Here is a 20,629-nt window from a genome sequence, read left to right as displayed (position 1 = left end):
AAACCAACTGAAGAAAACTCCATATTAACTGAAAATCTTGGCAGTTACAGTCTATAAAATCAGTCTTAGTATATATTTTAAACATGAAAATATATCATACATTTTGGGCATTTTCTGTAGTTTCATTGTACAGACATTTCAAGAGACTAGTTAAAACATTATTCTATGTGTGAGCTTAAGACTAGTATCTTACCTCCAATTGTCAGAAAAGATTTGAAACTCTGCCTCAGAGAATCTTTGGCTAAATAAATAAAAACTTAACCTGAGCTAGTTTAGGCAAAAAGAGACACTAATGAGAAATAGGTGGGTATCTCTCACTAAAAAAAAAAAAAAAAAAAAAAAAAAAAATCAAACCAGCTCACTTTTTTGGAAAGTAATAAAATCCACATATAACATTTATTAAAAAAAATAATAATAATTTTCTAAAAGTCCAGTAAGGATTAGATTTGTTCAATATTTTGACTTGTTAGCAGAATATGGTTTCATTAATGAAAAGTATATAATGCATTTTGAGAAAGGTAAAAGGTACAGAAAAGTACAAGGAATAATATAACACCCTAATACCACCTCCTAGATTTAACTATTAACAGTCATATTTGCTTCCAATAATCTAAGTAATAAAACATTACAGATATGGCTGACATCCTCCCATAATTGCTCCCATAATTGGTGCACATTTGGGCACCAATGAAAATATATAAATTGTGTGTTAATCTGGGTGGGAGGAACAGTATGCCCTGCAGTCCTGTCAAATTCCATGTAAGTATGGTCCTATTTCAGCTTTCTTCTCTTACATTGGTTTATTTGTGTATAATAGTGCTGACACATTAGTAAAGTTTTAAAATATGTTTTCAGCTCCTTTTCAGAAATGTAAGACCATTCATGATCCTGTACTGCTCCATATTAATTACAGAATCAATTTCTAAACTTTCGTGAAAAACACAATACGGATTTTGAAAAGAAGTACATTGAATTGATAGAGTAATTTGAATCAGATATGATACATTCACAGTGTTGTTCCATCATGAACATGGCCTATTTCCCTATTTTTCTCAGAACATGTTTAAAGTCTTCCAATAGCCCTTATAATTAGTATAAATGTATACCAAGTACTATGTACATATACCAAATATTTTTAACTACTTAGGAGACATTAAATTTTGTTTTTTCTTTCTAACAGGCTACAGCTAGGTTACATGAGTGGACTCAAATACTACAGACAAAATTGAATTTAAATATAAATTTAACATATATATATATACACACACACATATAATTATTTTATATTTGATCTGTGGTGATACTTTTACCTGAAAAAAGTGGAAGCAGACTATCTAAATATGGAACTTTCATCTTCTTTTTCAAACTCAGTAGAAATGGGGTCAGAAAACATATTAACTTTAGGTATCCTATCCCTTTTCTGAGGTCTGTTTTCTTCTCAAAGTGTTTTTGAATAACCTTTTTCTGAAGATATAATCTTTGCTGTAGTCTCTGATAGGTACAAATATCAAGATAATCCTGATTACATTTTATAGCATTAGTAAGCCAATAGGCTGTTTCAAATATAAAAACATTTTCACACTGTTGAACTTGTATGGTACTGAATGTCAATTTTAGCATAATATTTTCAGCATATTTCATAAAAACAGCTTTTTCTTCAGGGCTGTTGGGATCATATGTTGGATCTTCATTCATGTCTTCATCATAGATTCCATTAAAGTCCGGATCCTTTGTAATATCAACCAAACCTTAACAGTAAAAAAGAAAAATTTTGGATAGTGAAAACATCATATGTGGCTTCTGGATAAATAGAGTGTATTGAACACTGGGTTTCATCTTGAAATCCTACTAAAGTGACAAAGTGATGATGAGATGCCAAAAAAATTATTAAAGATGAAAAGCAGGTTGATTGGTGCTAACTAAGCAGAGTAAAGAAAGATGGAAGCTTGTAGAATTAGAATAGATTTCCGTTGTCTTTGGAGGAAAGAAACACCATACCATGGAAACAACCTAAGTCCCATATTTAATCAGGGTTAACTAAGGAAGAACAAGAAAATGTGATTTCCCTTTAAACAGGGCATCAGTTTCTCACTTGGCCAAAAGTATAATTTTCTTTTCCAAGCTTTATATTATTACACATTTCTTGTTTTTGCTGATAACAGAAGCTAAACATATACAATAAGAACTTTCCTGCTAACTAATCGTGATGAAATAAATAAGAATTAAAACTCGATTTTTCTCTATTATCAATGACAAATTTCCTGTTACATTTTCTTCCCATTTATGGTGAAATTAAGGACTTCCTTGCTGCCAAATTGTCTTCTTAAAGACAATTACACTTAGAATGTTACCCTTAATCTAAGCTTGAGAAAACTGCTTAGAATCACAAAATGACTTCACAGAAAATGTGGCGTTTGTAACATACGTGCTTTAGACGTGTAAATGAGACATCAATTTGCCTTTTTTTTTCCTTCCTCAAATCTATTAAAAAAAAAAACCCTCCAAAAAAAAGCAGAATACACTTACATTTTTATTTTTAAAAAATATTTATTTATTTTTCAAAGAGAGAGAGAGCGAGAGAGCGAGAGAGCGAGAGAGCGAGAGAGCGAGCCCACGCAGGGAGGGACAGAGAGAGAGGCAGAAGATCCGAAAGTGCGGAGCCCAATGCAGAGCTGGAAGTCACGAACTGCGAGATCATGACTGGAACCAAAATCAAGAGTCAGACACTTAACCAACTCAGCCACCCAGGCACACCTCACTTGGATTTTTAAATGACCACTATGATTCACCTCCTTTTTGCAAAATTTAAGAAATTATAAAGAAATTAAAGTATTTCTGACAGCTTAAAAAAAATCTAAACATAAGCCAGAATATTGTTGACACGCCTAAAACTTTGTAGCCTGAGGTGGCACAGGCAGCAAGTCAGTTCTCCCCACAGAAAGTCCCCACAGGCTTAGAAATTGGAAGCCTGTAGAATCTCTAACAGATCGTCACGTCAGATTTACGGGGGGAAGGGGGAGAACGGGGGAGGAGGAGGGGAGGGGGAGGGGGGCCCCGGAGCAGAAACAGAAGCAGCAGCCGCAGAAAAAAAAAAAAAAAAGAAAGAAAAAAAAAAGAGAAAAAAAAAAAAAAGATTGGTTCGAAGTCTGAACTGATGCAGTGAAACTCCCCGATCGTCTTCCCCAGACAGCACAGCCCCTCCCCTTCCTCTCTAAAAGGTTTGAGCAGCACCGCTGAAGGCCGGGAGGAGAGGCTGAGCTGAAAACCCGGCAAAGTGAGTCTGCGCGCTGAAAGGGGGACATCTTCAGCCCCTCCCCCTCCTCTGGCCCCAGTCTCGCCCTCCTTCCAGGCGGGAGTCTGCGGGAAACCGATGGATCAAAGAGAAAAGACCTACTAATACAACATGTGGGGAGAAGCTCCCCAGTGAAGGGGCAGGGTTTCTTCCCGATCACTACAGTGCAGTGGTAGCAGTCAGCAAGCCCTGTTCCTGCCCCACTTCTAAATGAGAACAAATTGCAAGTGTTTCCACACAGATGAGGAAAACCTCTCAGGTGAAAGACCGGGACTGGAAGCGGGAAGGGGGAGGGGAGGAGGAAAGGCGGGACGGCGGGCGGGCGGGCAGGGCTGCGAGGGTCGAGAAAGGGAGAAAGGATTTTGGAGAACCGGAAGAGAAATTGCCTGGAAAAGATACCAGTCAGTTCACGCGAACATAGGAGAATGAAGGAAGGTGTGGACTGAGACATCGCTAAGGGAAAAAATGGAATTGCTGCGCTACCTGGTATTTCGCTGTACTGAGAGGAGTTCGATATTGCTGTTCGAAAGTTTGGGGCTGAATCGGAAAACTGAACTAATTTGTTTTAATGACACAGTTCATGCCACAAAAAATAAAAAGTTATTAGAGGAAGTGTGATCACAGCATGTTATACAAATCAGATATGTACAAAGTCATAATGTAGAAAATGAAAAAGGATTTAATAGAAAAATTGGATATAACTGAATTTGGAGGACAGGGAGGGGAAACACAAGATTCCATTGTTTTAACCTCTATACTATGCTAATTTAATCTTATCTCCTGCCCTGCTTTTTGCTCCTGAACTCAATTCTTTTTCAATGCCTAGTACTTATCTTTATCTGAACGTCACAGAAGCACTCCCAAACTAAATTCATCCTTGATCTCCCCCCAATCTGCTTTTCTTTTCATTCTCTGCCATGGTTAATGATTCTATTTATCAGTTCCTCAAACTAGAAGCCCAAGAGTCTCCTTCAATACCTTTTCTTTCACATTCTATTGTTATTAACCACTTAATTTCCACAAGTATTGAAAGTTTACTATCTGCAAGCACGCTATAAGGTGCTGAGAATTTAAAAACAAAAAAGACATTTTTCTGTGCTCTTGAGGAGGAGCTTAAGGGCTAGTACAGGAGACAGAGATGAAATCAGTAATTTCAATACAAAATGATACAGTGTGCATAGGACAGAGGAGGCTGTGTCTGAATCAAGTCTTGACAAGGGGGAAACAATGACCTGGGGAAGAATGGGGAAGGGTGAGGTAAAGTGGCAGGAGGAGGGCATTACAGATAAAAGGGCAGGGAATAAGCAGAGGCATAAAAAACAAAACCAAAAAAACAAACCCAATTCACTTCCAGTTGTAGTATTAAACAAGGTCTTTTGTGTGTGTGTGTGTGTGTGTGTGTGTGTGTGTGTGTGTGTCTTAACTAAAAGTCACTCCCACATTTTTCTATCACAAACATATGTTTTTCCTTCTTTCCTCTCATCCTACAAACCTTATGTAATACATTGAAGAATCCAAGAATTATTCAGATCAAGAAATTAAAATCCCCTACAGAAAACTAGATAATATGACCGGAGTTTGGTATTCTCCTTCTCTATTGCTGTTGCTATCATTTTCTGAGAGCAGTGACATGGGCAGTTGCAAGACTTGAGCCCAGTCTCTCAGTCATGCCAAGAGAGGAGGTGCCACTTCCCCAAATATGCATGATGATATAGAAATTCTTGCTGCTAGCTTGCCCTTGTATAGCCACAACTACAAGGCTTGGACCCCAGTTTCCTGGTCAAGTCAGTGGAGGAGTGGCATTCCCTCTCTACCTCAAACATTGAGGATAGAGCTGGGGCCAAGGTTCCATGAGTCACTCTGTTTATCAGACACTTCTACCTCACTTCCTCCCAGACTGTATTTTTCACTCTAGCTGTTGTTGCCCTAACCAGCTTCACAAAGATGTAACTGTGCTTTGCTTCAGATGCACCACATGGCTCTTATTTTTACCCTGGGACTTCTCTACCACTGCTGTGTTAGACTTCTGATGGAACCCATCCAGTCATTCCAGTGCAAGAACAAATCTGGAAAGTGAGGGAGCAAGCTTTGACCAATCCAGGAGGGGGAGTCAGGAGATACACACTGCCCTCTTCCATCCCTTGGGCTGACAATTCTGAAGTGTATTCTATGGGATTCCTCAGAGTCCTTACAAAATGGATCTTAATGAAAGCTCAGCAGCACATCCTTGGATTGATGTTTCCTCCTTTTCTATTCACTTTTCCTGCCCCCCACTTCTGTTCCTTAGAGTTATTTCCTATAATCTACCCTGATTTAAGCCCCCATTTCAGGCTCTAATTTTGGGGTAATCTAGGCTAATACACATTGCCTTTGTACCTGGCCTCTGACCTGCTGTTTCCCTGATCATGAAGTATAAAAAGCCCCACAGTCTAAGAGTCTGGGTTCCTTTCCCCAAGTCTGACACTTGGGCCGTGCAAGATTTCACAGCGATGTTCCAAATGTGGCGCATGATGGGGAGCCCGTACCTGTTCCTGTTCCCGTAAAGGTCTAGTGTGCATTCTGCTTGGTCATATACCATTGTTTGCACTACACCACTGTTACAGTGCCTGAAGCATGCTAATGCTGCTGGTGCTTCAGCAGACTCCCAAGCATAGTAAGGGAGAAAAAAATCTCCGTCTTGGTATGATGCTCATCTTTGATGGCCTGACAGCCAATATTACAAAGTGCTTTAACGTAACAGTACTTTCCCCAAGGGCACATGGTGGTGGAGTGACTGAATTTGGAAAGATTTCCAGCTTCACTCATATACAGTGAAAAAGGGATCAGAGTCACAACTAGTCTAGACATGGGTTCCCAGCCAGGAAAGGAGAATTAAGTAGAACTGTCTGGAGCTGATATTTAGCTGACATGTATCAATATGGCCACATCGGTTGTAAAAATATTGATCCCTTTCTTATTGTTTGGTAAACTGAATTGCTATAGCCCCAAGCTGTTTGAATACCTCCCTCCCCTGGGATCTCCTGGAAAGCTTCATGATCCAGCAAAGGCTACCTATGACAAACAAGAGGTCTCTGAGATCCTACTCCAACATTATGGCTGATGTCTGTTCTTATTGCTCAGTGATCATGCTGTACTGGTGGTTAAGTATTTTTAATATCATCCCTGAAAATGTAGGCAGTTAGTCTCTGGGTGCTCCCCCACTCCCCCTACAACTTGATTAGAACGTCCCTACCTGTCTCTGATCCTGTTAACCAGGAGCATCACTGTGAGAGGATCCTTATTGGGGTAGCCTCAGGTACAATAGTTGGGCTGAAGAGACCAGATGGTGGGCTATGAAGTCACATGATAATAGTCAATTTTGTCATCCACTAAGCAGAAGCCCTCTGTTCTTAATTACACAGTAGGATGTATGCTCCCTCCTATCATGGCCTTGTCCCTTATTATTATTGATATTCTCACCAAATGATCCAAAGGCTTCTCAGACTTTCATATGTGAATGACTCCTTAGTATGTACCTCTAACCCAGATCACTCTCCAGAATTTGACTTCTATGATGAAAGTTTCCACCTAAATATGTGACTCTCAAAAGGGCTTGTTGTTTCTTTACCAAATTTCTCAGCTCTGGCCCTTGCCTTGCTTGACAAATGCCAGGTGGGAATGATGATTCCAAGTAATCTTCGTAAAAAGGGAAGAAAAGCAAACCCAATTTTTGTCAGAATTGTCAAGTCTCAAACATCATTGGAAACCACTATCAATTCCTGCTGAACCTTAACATCTGTAGAGCTCAAATCTTCATAAAGCTCTTGCCATCATCTCGATCAGGAAAGGCAAGCCGTGCAACTTAGTTTCCCAGACACACCTTGGCCAATTCAATTACAGAGAAACATCATCTGGTTTGTGCAATGTTCCCTGCTGTCTTCCAGTGATTAGCAAATGGATTAGTGGACAACTTCCAGGATAGAAGTGTCATCAACTACCAAAATGACATCTTAATTTACATTACCTGATCTAGCCTTGGAGATTGTAAACTACCAGCAATGATAGTACTTCTAGGAAAACACTGAAATATGTTTTTAAGACTTTGACCATGTCATATTCTCTTCAACAATGCAGCTACGTCATGCCAAAGTGTCAGTGTTCTTTAAGAGGGAACTGTCAAGGGAATGCAGAAATGAATGGAATTCACTAGATATTACTGGCAATATTTTTCATTGCTTCAGCCTTCTCACTTCAAATACTTGAACAACAAGAAGGGATTTGTTAGTTCCAGTTATAGCTATAATCTTTCAGAAGCCAGTGACCCTCCAATCCTATGGTACTCTGCACCAAGCCAGGTGGCATTAGTCCTTACTCCACCAATGCCACAGATTGAATAATTCTCACCCACAGGAGGAGAATTTCTGCCTTATACTCACTACTCTTGGAGACTGCTCTCAACAGAAGTTGATTACCCTGCATGGAAATGAGAGCTATTAGCTATCTAAACTACCTTTGAGACACAGAAATACCATCTTCAAGAGACTGTACTGCTTGCTAGTACAGTAAGGCTACAGAGCCTGAAACATCTCTGAAAACCCAACCCAGAGCAGGTGAGTCAGGCTGCCTCACTGCCATCAAGCAAATCTTATTCTCAGGCACTTGAACTTCACAGCAGTCCAGTGGTAGATACAGTAAGTAGCAAAAGTAGTAAACAAACACTTCTGTGGTTTAAATCTTAGCCCAAATTCAGAAGTGTTCAGTGGTGTATAGTTCTGAATGTGGTGGTTGGGGAATGACCATCCAATTGTAGTCATTGTACATCATCCTGATTGGACACTTTAGTCAAAACTTTGAGCTGATCTATCTATCTGTGACATGCTTGCTGAGGACTTGCTCCCTCAGTTCAGTTATTAAATCCCTCTGGGACATCCATGCTAGACTTAATTTCCAATCTGATCAACTGGTAATGGTAGAAATCCCCTCAAGCTGTGTAACACCCCTGTTCCCATTTAATTCTTCATTGATTCAATTCAACTCAATTCAGTTAATTCAATTCAACAAATATCTGTTGATGCCTACTTTTTTTTTTAATTTTTTTAACGTTTATTTATTTTTGAGACAGAGAGAGACAGAGCGTGAACAGGGGAGGGGCAGAGAGAGAAGGAGACACAGAATCTGAAACAGGCTCCAGGCTCTGAGCTGTCAGCACAGACCCTGACGCGGGGCTCGAACTCACGAACTGACATCATGACCTGAGCCGAAGTCGGACGCTTAGCCGACCGAGCCACCCAAGCGCCCCTGTTGATGCCTACTTTGTATCAGGGACTATCTTAGGCACAAAACATATAGGGATAAACAGGGCAGGTAAGGGTCTTCTTTTTCATGGAGCTTATGTGTATGTAAGCTTCCTGTTTACTTGTTCTTGACATCAGACTTACTTTTGTGTCTAAGCTAGAAATAAAAACTCAGTGAATATTTGTAAAACAAATAAATCAAACTAGAGTCCTTTATGAACATATATATGTATATTTTGTATGTGTATGTATAATTTTTTATTTAGCTATCAATGACAGAAGGAAAAATAAGAAAACTCCATGAAACTACCTTACCATTAACTGTATTAAATATTCAAATGATCACAATTCTTCCACATTTTATTGAGACGCTAAGAAACAATAAATTTTGTTTTCAGGGCATTTGCTTTAGTAACCAGATTTATATTGACAAACTAAAGTTTTTTTTCAGGTAATTTTCTCCTCAATTACATGTACAATTCAGATAAAAAGTGGTTCTTTTCCACCTAATTGACCATTAAAAGCTTCTGTTATTAGATCTTTTAGCCAAGGGAAATCTGGCTAATTAGGGGAGAATATTCTTTTCTTCCTTAGTAAGGTTATGCAGAAACTTATTGCCATATTAACATTATGTATAAAAAAACACACTGAATAAAGATTGAAAATCTTATATTTTGAATATCAACCCCATAAAGTGCAAACAATTACATGCAATACACAAATCAACAAATTTGTTCTCAGAATAGTCAAGAAAGGAAGCGTCTGAGTGACATTTTATTCCTGAAGACAAATTGTCATCCTTTTCCAGTTTCCAATGAGATTAAAATCTATATAAAATCTATTACTGTGCTCTCTCCTCCAGTCAAGTGAAATTCTAGTACATTTTTAACTGAATTGAGACTTCTCTTTAAGCCTGTGCCCACAAACTGGAAATCTATTTAGAAAATGATTAGATATATTTAATCAGCGAAAGTAGTTGGGAATACTGTCTGGAGCACACATTTTCCATTTTACTCTCCATTCCATTTGGCCTGCTACAAAGGAATTTACAGGATTTTTTTTTTTTTTAAGAATAAAAAATTTACATATGCTGAGGAGATGCACAGGTACCACCAGCTCAGAACCTGGATCCCACTTCAGACTCTGTCTCCCTCTTGCTCTGTCTCTCTCCCCCTCCCCCCGCCTCTCTCGGTCTCAAAAATAACTACACATTTTAAAAAATAAAAAAAAAAGAAGGAATTTAAAAATTAGGTGAACCAAAAATACTTATTAAACCAAATGCTACTAAAATACCAAAGCTTAGATCATTGATGCACATTGATCCATTGATCCTTAACTTCAACTTTAATATCATTCATTTTTGAGATTTACAAAAATGGCATTATAGATGACTAACCAAACTGGCAATCATTTTGTTTTCAAGTTCAGAGATTTTTCTCATTGCATTCCAATTCTACTCTTGACTCTATTACTGATTTTCCTACTTAGGCTGTGTAAGAAAAGGTATAAACTGAAAACTCTTTATCAAGTATTTGAAATCTGATCTGTTCTGCAGAAGTTGGAGGTTAAGATGAAAGACACAAGACTTAAACATAATTTTGGTGCCATTGAAAAAAATGAAAGGTTTATTGAAAAGATTCTTTGGAGTTCAAAATATCTCTTTTAAGAAATGTGACTAAATACGTAAAACTGAGCCAAAGATAAATTACTAAATTAAAAAGATGGCTTCTAATAAAACATATTAAATTCTCTTACCTGCTGCACTAAACTCTGCAAAAATATCTTTATTTGTTTGAGGCTTCCCATCTGGATCAATGTCCATGATAGTTCGCCATAATTCAGAGAATCTGGCTCGTTTTTCTTTGGGCATGTATATTCCATGCCACAGTGCTTTCAGCATGTAGTCAATATTGATCAGAATTTGCCCAATTCTGGTATCATAATAAGCTGGTGGTAATTGACAAGAAGAACTCTGATCATAATTAGCTTCTAAACTGATTGAGGGAATTTGATTAAAGCAATAAATTCCAACAGCCAACTCCCTTATAATTTGATGAACTTCTCTATAGTCTAAGAGGGCAACAGGGTCCACAGGAGTCAGAAGGATTGCAGTGGAGAAACTGACATTATTCATTTGACTCATAATTCCACATGGGATGTCCAACTGAGAGCGGACATCATCTTTGGCAGACAACCAGCTGACTAAGGCAGTAGTTAGCAACTCTTGTACTTCACTCCGATCATATTTTTCAAAAAAAACAGAAGCATTTCTCTGTACGGATAAGTTTTCCAGGTAGGTTTCTTCATCTTGAATTTGATCAAATCTAGGTAATCCTTTTTTGGGCAATCTTAACATTTCTAATTAATTGTAGGTGTCCTTTCTGAAGTTTCTGCAAGGACTAAAAAGAAAAAGGCAATGAAATTTGTCGTGGTAATGAAGCTAGATTTCTCAAGAAATAAATCTGCACCTTTATTAGGTTGTTTCATGATCAACCATTACATTTTCAGTCTTGTTTTAATAACATTTTTAACATTTGAGGTACAGTTGTCATACAATATTATAATAGTTTGAGGTCTACAACACGATTCAATATTTGTAGATATTTTGAAATGATCACAATAAGTCTAGCTAACATCAACACCATACATAGTTACAAAATTGTTTTTTGTGATACCTACTTTTAAGATTTGCTATCTCCAGAACTTTTCAAATATGCAATGCAGTATTAACTGTAGTTGTCATGCTGTACATTACATCCCCATGACTCATTTATTTTATAACTGGAGGTCTGTACTTTTGACTCCCTTCAAACTTCACCTACCCCCCAACCCTCTCCTCTGGCAACCACCAATCTGTTCCCTGTATTTATGAACTTGTGTGTGTGTGTGTGTGTGTGTTTTAATTCTACATATAAGTGAGATCATACAGTATTTGTCTTTCTGTCTTATTTCATTTAGCATAATGCCCTAAAAGTCCATCCATGTTGTTGCAAATAGCAATATTTCATTCTTTTTTATGGCTGAATATTGTTGTACACACTACCCACATTTTCTTTATCCATTCATCTACTGATGGACACTTACGTTGTCTCCATATCTGGACTATTGTAAATAATGCTACAGTGAAGATGGGGGTGCATATATCATTTTGAGTTAGTGTTTTAATTTTCTGCAGTTAAATACCCAGAGGTGGAATTACTGGGTCATATGGTAGTTCTATTACAATTTTCAATCTTAAGCTAATTGCACCATAAGAAAGTTGAAATTTGAGTTAAAATAAAATAATAAAACTTTTAACCTTGAGGCACCTGCGTGGCTCAGTTAAGCATCCTACTCTTGATTTCTGTTCAGGTCATGATCTCATGGTTTGGGAGATTGAGCCCCATGTAGGGCTCTGTGCTATCAGAGCAGAGCCTGCTTGGGATTCTCTCTCCATTATCTCTCTGCCCCTTCCCACGCATTCTCTCTCTCTCTCTCTCAAAACACATAAACATTAAAAGAAAATGCCTTTAACATTAATCATATTCTGCTTTTCAAAAGAAGTCAAAAGACACTAAGAAGTATGTCAAAAAGAAATGTTGATAGAGAAGCTACTGTTGCGTATCTATTCCTTTTTTGTTGGAGAAGGCTTTTTGTAGATTTGTTTTGTTTTCAGTTTTTTTTTTAAAGCAAGAAAATAAAGACCTGCTTAAAAGAAAAGGAAAGACAAGAAGAGCCTGCTTAACTTTCTGCTTCTATGTAACTAAATGCCTTTCTGTTCCTGGAAAAATAATGATCATAAGCACTATTTTTTGAGCATCTACTATTTGTCCAGTTCTTTCTACATAGTATTTTATTTATTTCATTTAATTGGCCCTTCTTATATAGTGATTCTCAATATTTAGCCTGTATCGAAACCTCTAGGGCTTGTTAAAACAGGTTGTTGGAACTTGCTGTAGAATTTCTGATTCAGTCGGTTGGAGTGAGCCAGGGAATCTGCATTTCTGAAAGATTAGAGATGATGTCGATACTGCTAATTCGGGCAGGACACTTGGAGAACCCAGCTCTTTGAGATAGGCGTTGGTATCCCCACTAGGTAGACGCAGAAATGGAGACTAGGAAGTTTACAGAATGTGCCTATGGTTTCATACCTTCGGAATTAGAGCCAAGCCAGGTTTGTCCAAGACCTATGCCCACATGGACGCGAGAAAAAGGCAAGGACAAGGGAAGGGAAGAAACCTACTTTGAAATGATTGTTTCCTTGTCCAGGAGAGGGAGACTGCGTCCACACTGGTCCTTAGAATATTCCTGGAGGCCAGGGACGGTGGCCGTCTCGAATGGCTTCTCCCTGGGCCAGAATCCACCGTCCGGAGCCCCGCGTGGGCGAGAGCAGGGGGGAACCGCTGCGGGTGGGATCTGAAGGCACTCTCCCTGAAGAGACTCCCTGCGGAGGGCTGCTTGCCCAGCGAACTCTGTCGACCCTCCCGGGCGTCCTCTGCTTCTAGCGGGAGATCTGCGTGTGGAAGCCGGTAGTTCTGGCGCGAGGATAGCCCGGCCGCGCCGCAAGGGGGCGCCCGTGTCCGCCCGCGCGTAGGGCCTGCCCGCGCGTAGGGCCTTCCCCCGCTGGGCGGTCACACGGCACTGCTGAAATTTCCCGGCACTGCTGAAATTTCCCGTACAGGTGTCCCGGCCCCTCCCTTCTTTAAAACTCAGTCCCGCTGCGTGCTCTGGGCACCGTGCTTCCCCATTACTTTTCCCTTTCACGATTTGTCTTTATGAAAACACAAAACCAGAGTGGCAGAGATGGAGGCTCCAGGCCCCGAAGGAATCCTGAGTTGGAATCCTACCTCCATCATCATTCTTTCAGTCAGCAAGTATTTATGGAACGTTTATTATGATCCAGGCACTGTGCCAGGAGTTGGAGACCGCTGGAGGGCAGGACAGACACAAAACCTCAAGGTGCTTCCAGTTACACAGATGATCATACAAGTATTTTGAAACAGGGTGATAATGTGAGATGGAATGATAGCACATGAAGGAAGGCTAACCAAGACCAGGGGCTCGGAAGGGGTGCCCAGAGGAAGTGATATTTTAAGCTGAGCCTGGAAGATGAAAAAGAGCTATCCAAGTGGAGTTGGAGAAATAGCTTTCCAGATACGGGGCACAACAGGTGATGAAGAATCCAGTTGAGAAGAAAGTTGAACTTTTTGAGAAACCAAACAAAACCTTGGTTAAAGAACTAGAGAGTCGTGGGCACAAAACTGGCCATAGAGGCAGATGAGGGCCAGATCACCCGGGTCGCTGAGTTGATGATTCTGAGCTTCATTGTAAAAGTTTAGGCTGGGTTGGTGGCAGTAGATGCTAGGTACAGACTAGCGCAGTGGCAGCGGAGATGCAGCGCTGTGGATGGATTCGAGAAATAATGAAGTGGCAACAGACTGAATGGGGGTTGAGTGTTCAAAAAGAGAGTGGTTGTCCAGGTGGCACCCAAATTTGTCAGGAGAAATGGGAGATCAAGGCAAGATTAAGAGTTCAGCTGTGGACATACCGACCTTGATATATTTGTTAAGAGAACCCAAGTAGAGATGCCATATATGCTGTAGATATACAACTGGGGTTAGAATGGCAGCCTGCAGTAGATGCATACATTTGGGCAGTCTTATGGTGACAAAAGCCAAGGGGGTGGCTGAAATCATTGAGGGAAAGAACTGAGAAAAAAAGCTCAGAACCTAGGATGGGAGACCTGAGAAATTTAATATTTAAAGGTTGGGTGGAGAGGATGGAGTTACCAAAGAACACAGAGACAGCTGTCATGAAAACCAAGATTAGTCACAGAAGCCAAGAGAAGTGTTTTGTGAATAGGGGAATGCCCAACTTCATTGGCTGTTGCTGCTACCTCAAGGGGGATAACTTCAACTTTTCCACAGAGTTTGCCAACAAGGTGGTTTTATAACATTTGGGGGCAGAATTTCTTAGTCCAACCATGCCATTATTTCAGCTGCTATGGAGGTAGTATTAAAAATTTATGATTGCTGTTCAGGGCAGGGGATGTGAAAAAATCACTGCTTCTTTAAGAGATTTGCATGTTTGCACTTATGAACAATGTATGTAAATTCTTCTACTTAAAAGTTTTTTTGCTCAGGTACCTAGATGGTTTGTTCCAACTGTTTCAAATCTTGGGAAAAATTGTTTAAGGACTAACACAGATCCTCATCCCAGGCTTAGGGAATTTAGTAGTAAGAAGGTTCTAAAAAGAAATCAGGCCCTCTGAGGAATAAACAAAACAAAACACCTACACACAAGTATTCTGCTGGAGATGACCTGGAAATTCCCTACAGATTCAACTGGATCAATACATGTAAAGGTCATAAAGTAGTGCCTGCTTACATAGTCATCACAATATAGATAGATGTTTTTAGTGTTGAACTATATTGTTACTATTAAAAATTGTTACTATATTCAAATCTAGGCCACTAGGCAAACCTCTTAGTTTATCTACTTCTGATAAAGAGCAATGTCAGTTTGGTGCTCAGGACCACATAGATACTGGAAGTTGTCTGCCTTCAGGTAAAGGGATGAAAGCCATTAAAGTAGTATTTAAATATGGTTTAGACATTGCATTTACCAGGGGATAAATTCAGGGCATGTGAAAGTGTCCGACAGACTTCTGTTTGTCAGTATCCTGAAACTGCTTTCCCATTAAGATTAAAAGAATCGAAGAACTCTGAACAGATCCAGAAAGGGTGTCAGCCCTAATTGGGGATAGACGCCAGTGACCTTGGTATGGTGGTCACAACTAATGTGGGCAGATGTAAGGCTGGAGTGGAGCTGAAAAGGTGGAGAGGGTGGAGTATGGATAGGAGGCAAGAGATGGTAAGCAGAGGAAAATATAGAACTAGGTATGTGCATTTTACATTGGTTAGACCAGACCCCTTTAAACGTTGATAGGAAGGATCCTATAAAAGAGGGGCTGACGAGACACGCAAGGGTTGGGATACAGAAAGCAGGTGGAGGCACAGCTTTTTGATGGGTGGATGGACACATTTCTTGTCCTGATGACTTTGATCTGTGAAAAGCTCAGGTCATGAGCTGAGAATGGGGCAAAGAGAGGAAGGCACAGATGTGTGGGACAGAATGCTTAAAACAGTCACAAGTTCTGACTGAGAAAATGAGCTGCCTAAAGAGATGTAACAGAAGTACCAAGTATTGCTCAGGAGTGTGAATCTCAAGCAAATTGCTTAGCTTCTGTAAACCTGAGTTCTCTCTTCTGCCAAAGAAGGCCCTGTTTAAGCCAGGCCCCTGACGACAATGACAAATTGAGTTATTTCTGGGTGTAGCTACCATGACAAGAGTCAGTAAAAGCTGCCTTCTTTTGTTGCTGGTGGGACATTACCATGTAAGAGCTCAAAGCAATGTTGATATCACAGTTTAAAACATCCCAACTATTCTTTCAAGTATTCATTTTCTCGTCAATTTGACTAACTTGGTTATATTAAGCTATATAGTTAAATATAAATTCATGTAATGAACCTTAAAACCATTACATTATATAATAATAAAGCAGCTGAGTGTTTTATTTTTACATAATCATCATTCAGTAAATGTTGTTACATTGTGAAATATTATGTTTTAATCTCCTTTTCAATAGAAAGGTTTTCTAAGGAAATGACCTGGAGCCTTTCACATTTATCAGATGCCTTTTCGTTATTCTTTTCCATTTTTGCAATTCTGGATCCAAACTGCATGGCCCGTTTCGGCAGAAGAGGAGAGGTTGTTAAGCCAAGTTCCACCGCTGCAAGACGCAAAATTAGTTTTTCACCAATTCCACGGGGCAAAGTCAAGTTTGCCTTCTCCCAAACTGGTAGGGAATTTAGAAAGGAGACGACATTTTCATCCAGGAAAGGAAATCTAAAATAAATAAACATAACCACTACATAAAAAAACCCAATTTGTTATCATTATTTCTTTTGCATTTTATTCAATGTTAAAATTTATAGCATCAAATTAATTTTTTATGGCACTATTTTTCTCAATTAAAAATATTCTGGTTATTTACACAATTTCACACCTAAAATTTAATCACACTGACAAATGTTTCATGTGACTAATTTTAATACATATACTACAAAATAAATTTTGCCTGGAAAAATAAATACATTAGGCCTATGGTAAGAAATAATCTCAAATTGTTTCACAAGGAATCTTTAGCAGTGCCTTGAAAACAAGTATGGTCTTAGGTCAATTATTCCATCTGTGTTTGTTCTTTATCATAAAAAAAGAGAATGAATATGAGATCAATATAGAAGCACTCTATAATCCTGAAATTGTGAAACGTTTACTTATGGTAAAATCTTACAGTATCAAAATTATTTAATTACATTCAACCCATTTAAATGGTGACAAATCTGTATAACAGAATAAAGTATTAGATTTAAAAAACTAACTTTCTGCCCTTTGGCTTCCCTGATTTCCTAGAAAATTCTGTGTTGTTTTATTTTGTTTACTTTTTTTTTCTAAAAAAATTTTTTTTAACATTTATTCATTTTTGAAAGACAGAGAAAGATAGACCATGAGTGGAAGAGGGGCACAGAGAGAGGGAGACACAGAATCTGAAGCAGGCCCCAGACTTTGAGCTGTCAGCACAGAGCCTGACACAGGGCTCGAACTCACGAACTGAGATCATGACCTGAGCTGAAGTCAGATGGTTAACCTACTGAGCCATCTAGGCGCCCCTAAAATACTTTAATACTCTCCTGCCAATTCCTTAATATGCAATACTGTTACAGTAGTGTTTCTGTTTTATTAAATTTTATCCTAGCTCCAGTAGAGAGACTGGAAAAGGTAAGGCATTCGTCATATGAAATATTTTATAAAAATGAATTAATCGCAAAAGCAAATCTATATATAGCATAATCTAATCAATTGATTGCTGAATTAACAGCATGCCAAATGCATAATAAATAATAAATAAATAATAAATAAAAGTATACTAATTTAGTAATAAATTATTTATATCCACCCACTATCAGGGTATTTGTTAAATCACAATTCTCTATTAGCTGTTTAAACATTCCTCATATGCACTTTTACCTGAGGGTATCATATGGGGCCTTTAGAATTAACTGTTCAACTAAATAAATTCCCTTTTCTCTGACCTACCTGAAATAAAGGACTGAATATTGCTCTCTCTCAAATATACACATCCTTCAAAAGGAAAATATTTTTATAGTTTTAATACTGTGGTATATATTTAAATTATATAATATATATATATAAGAAACTGAAATAGAGGTAAGAAATGGTGAAGTGTTAGAGTAGGTGTATTATGATGTTCTCACAAAGCTGATTTGGACTCCCTGTTCTTGCATGCTGTACCCTTTTAATAAACTACCACTTAATAAATTAACCCACTTGAACAAACTTCTGCTTTTTATAACTATAATACATTTTTCTTTATCCTTAATAATTTAAAAAGTTATTCTCAAGCACTTGTTCACTACCACCATAAATATACTGTTAGGTAAAAATAAACCCCTGAATTTAAAAAAAAAGTATACATATGTAAATGCCTTGATCTCTTGGCAAGTTTTAGGTAACCTGCAACATATGACCAAACTGAGTTCAAAACACACATAGCAGAGGGGAATCCAGTTCTGGAACCAGCATTTACATCAGCATGGATCTAGCATGCATATATGTCCCTAGAGACAAAGCTGGGTTCTCTAACACTGGAGGGCAAAACGTGGAGGTAGGGCCTATGCTCTTGCTGGGAGGAAAGTAAACATTTACAACAAAACCAAACCCATTAAATACTTTCTCTCAGCATTTCACTACCTCGGTTTTATAGTCTTTTTCGCTGTGGTACTAATAACAGTCATGCCAAGACATTCCTTTCAGAATGAGCTCTGGACAACAAGTGCTCTTCTGGCTGCCCCGCCCACCCCACTCTCCCTCTGACTGACGGTGTTTGTAATATAAAGCCAACATATTATTGTTGCTACTGTTACTCATTTGAGTGGTCTCCAAAGAAAGGACCCTAATAATCTCCACAGGCTAATGTTTTGTTTGTTTGTTTGTTTACAAAATTACCCACAACACTTAATCTGAATTACCTTGCTTCTTTTCCATGATCACCAATAACTCTGTCATCACGACCAAGATTTCTAGAGGAAATTCGACCCAGTTCCATCTCGATTTCCTTATTTAATCCTTCCATTCCATGGGTCTGAAAGCGGACACGGTGACGAGAATAACCTGCAAGTTGCTCATCAGCACCGATTCCAGTAAGAACCACCTGTAACGGTTTACAGAAATCCATATTTATGATATATGATAAAGACAAAAGCAAAGCTTAAAAAATTATAATCTCAAAAATAACATCTTCAGACAAAAAACACACGGCAAGTCATAAAGTAGTAAAATATGCCCAATTTTTAAAAAAGTCTTCTATGTTGCATTGTAGATTAAATGCAATTAAAATACGCTATGTTCTTGCAATCTAAATGCTAATAGCTTTAAAGGGTAAAAATTAGGTCTCAGAAATTCTTCGAGTAGACATTCTGTGCCATACCTTTGCGCTGCTCTGATATGATTTTGCTTCGTCCTGGGTCACTAACCAACCAATTCCTCTAGAAGCAAACCAGACTGCACAGCCAATGCTATCGTCCAACACTGTATCCAAGGGCTGAACCAGGTGGCATATTCGAGTTCTTCTTAATTCTTGCAGTTCTTCCAGAGAAACATTAATTTCAACAAAATTCCAAGTCCGGGAAGGGTTAGCAGCCTGTAGTTCCTTCAGTCCCACTCTTCCTGAGATACGATCTGGTACACTGAATTGTTTATCAGAACTATCATCATTGTTACCAGCAGCAGCAGCAGCAGCAGCAGCAGCATTTTTAGAGGATTCTTCAGAAGGCATTTCACAGTGATTTTTCTGTTTTTTCCTCTTTTTGTTAAAACCAGTTAGTATGGTCTTTTCTTTAGTCATGAATGCCACATTAAGAAGGTCAATGGGTTCATCTAAAGGTACATGATGGTCAGCAAGGGCCGCAATAACCATGGAATCAATACCCCCAGAAAACAGGATTGCAACATTTGCTTTCCTATCACAACTTTTCAAAACCTCACTTTGTGTCAGGTTTTCACCCCTAGGTAAACATAAGACACGTCTCTTCACTGCGATACTCAGGACATCAATGAACTGCTGAACTACTTCCTTCCTGTGTCCATCAGTAAGAAAGACCTGAAGCGTTTCCCTGGTAGGTGGGACACTAGCAATGTTACTGCAATGAATCTCAAATGGAGCTTCTGGCAACGTCATATTTAAAGGAACAACAGGTTCTTTAAGATAGAGTTTGGCTTCATTTGCTACCACTGATACAAATGTTGGCAAGTTTGCTGAAATTTGAGTCAGGCTATTAACACATTCTTTGATAACATTCTCCCTAGAAATACATTTCCAAGGGTACAATTTTAAAACCACAGATTCGGAAATGGAAGGAGACTTGAGATCAATTCTAAAAATTCCAGATGCTGGAACTTCTTGCCACTGGTTGGCCACTCCAGATGTTTGGGCACCAACTGAAGAGAGGCAGAAACTCTTGCCCAAATTACTAAAATGCCAAAGCAAGCTACGGCGACCAAAAAAATCCCTACCAAACCATAAATGATGACTAGATGCTTGGTAATATATAAAAGACCAAGGACCCTGGACTTCTGAGAAGAGTGACAAAATATCAGATTCAGTCTTACAAGAGGAAAGATAATTAAACATTACTTGGGTATCATTTTCTTCAGCTTCAACCTTTATGCCACTAAAGACTTCTCCATTCCACAGGAACACATTGCCTCTTTCATCTTCCACAGGCTGGGCAGTCAAAACACCTCTTAAGTGAAGGACATGACCAGAAAATAAACACTGGTAGCTAACATCAGACTTTAACAACTGTTTACTACTGTTGGGTCCCCGTCGGTTAAGATTATACAGTAAATCCCCTTTCAAATCTTTGCTGAAATGCTCAACAGAAAAGCTTACAGAACAGCAAATGCCACACATTGTTATGTGAAATCAAGTTATTTCTTGATA

General features: G+C 38.7%; 2 protein-coding genes across 2 annotated transcripts in view; both read right to left on the bottom strand.

The window, feature by feature from the left end:
- ANKAR (ankyrin and armadillo repeat containing) overlaps window positions 1-16,016 on the bottom strand; it is a 75,779-nt gene extending 59,763 nt beyond the window's left edge. The window contains exons 1-3 of the mRNA XM_030325167.1: window positions 12,788-16,016; window positions 10,321-10,964; window positions 1,311-1,748 (exon numbers count right to left, since the gene is read on the bottom strand). Coding sequence (XP_030181027.1) covers window positions 1,311-1,748; window positions 10,321-10,921 — 1,039 coding nt within the window. The 5' untranslated portion in view covers window positions 10,922-10,964; window positions 12,788-16,016. The remainder of the gene's footprint in view (window positions 1-1,310; window positions 1,749-10,320; window positions 10,965-12,787) is intronic.
- An 83-nt stretch (window positions 16,017-16,099) lies between these two features.
- Window positions 16,100-20,614, bottom strand: ASNSD1 (asparagine synthetase domain containing 1). The gene is made up of 3 exons (XM_030325168.1): window positions 19,115-20,614; window positions 18,657-18,838; window positions 16,100-16,452 (listed from the first exon to the last, which is right to left on the bottom strand). The coding sequence occupies exons 1-3, from the start codon at window positions 20,597-20,599 to the stop codon at window positions 16,167-16,169; spliced, it is 1,953 nt and encodes a 650-aa protein (XP_030181028.1). The 5' UTR covers window positions 20,600-20,614; the 3' UTR covers window positions 16,100-16,166.
- Window positions 20,615-20,629: the final 15 nt, after the last annotated feature.

The sequence above is a fragment of the Lynx canadensis genome, chromosome C1 (genome assembly GCF_007474595.2).
Source record: "Lynx canadensis isolate LIC74 chromosome C1, mLynCan4.pri.v2, whole genome shotgun sequence".
NCBI lineage: Eukaryota > Metazoa > Chordata > Mammalia > Carnivora > Felidae > Lynx > Lynx canadensis.
The sequence above is the reverse complement of the archived record's forward strand: the minus strand, read 5'-3'. Positions and strand labels throughout refer to the sequence as shown.

What these genes read in the sequence shown, in the direction of transcription:
- ASNSD1 (XM_030325168.1), bottom strand. Translation starts at nt 20,599, where the DNA reads ATGTGTGGCATTTGCTGTTCTGTAAGCTTTTCTGTTGAGCATTTCAGC. An exon ending in CATATCAGAGCAGCGCAAAG is followed by an intron (nt 18,839 to 19,114) that starts GTATGGCACAGA and finishes AAACCGTTACAG; the next exon opens with GTGGTTCTTACTGGAATCGG. An exon ending in GATCATGGAAAAGAAGCAAG is followed by an intron (nt 16,453 to 18,656) that starts GTAATTCAGATT and finishes TATTTATTTTAG; the next exon opens with ATTTCCTTTCCTGGATGAAA.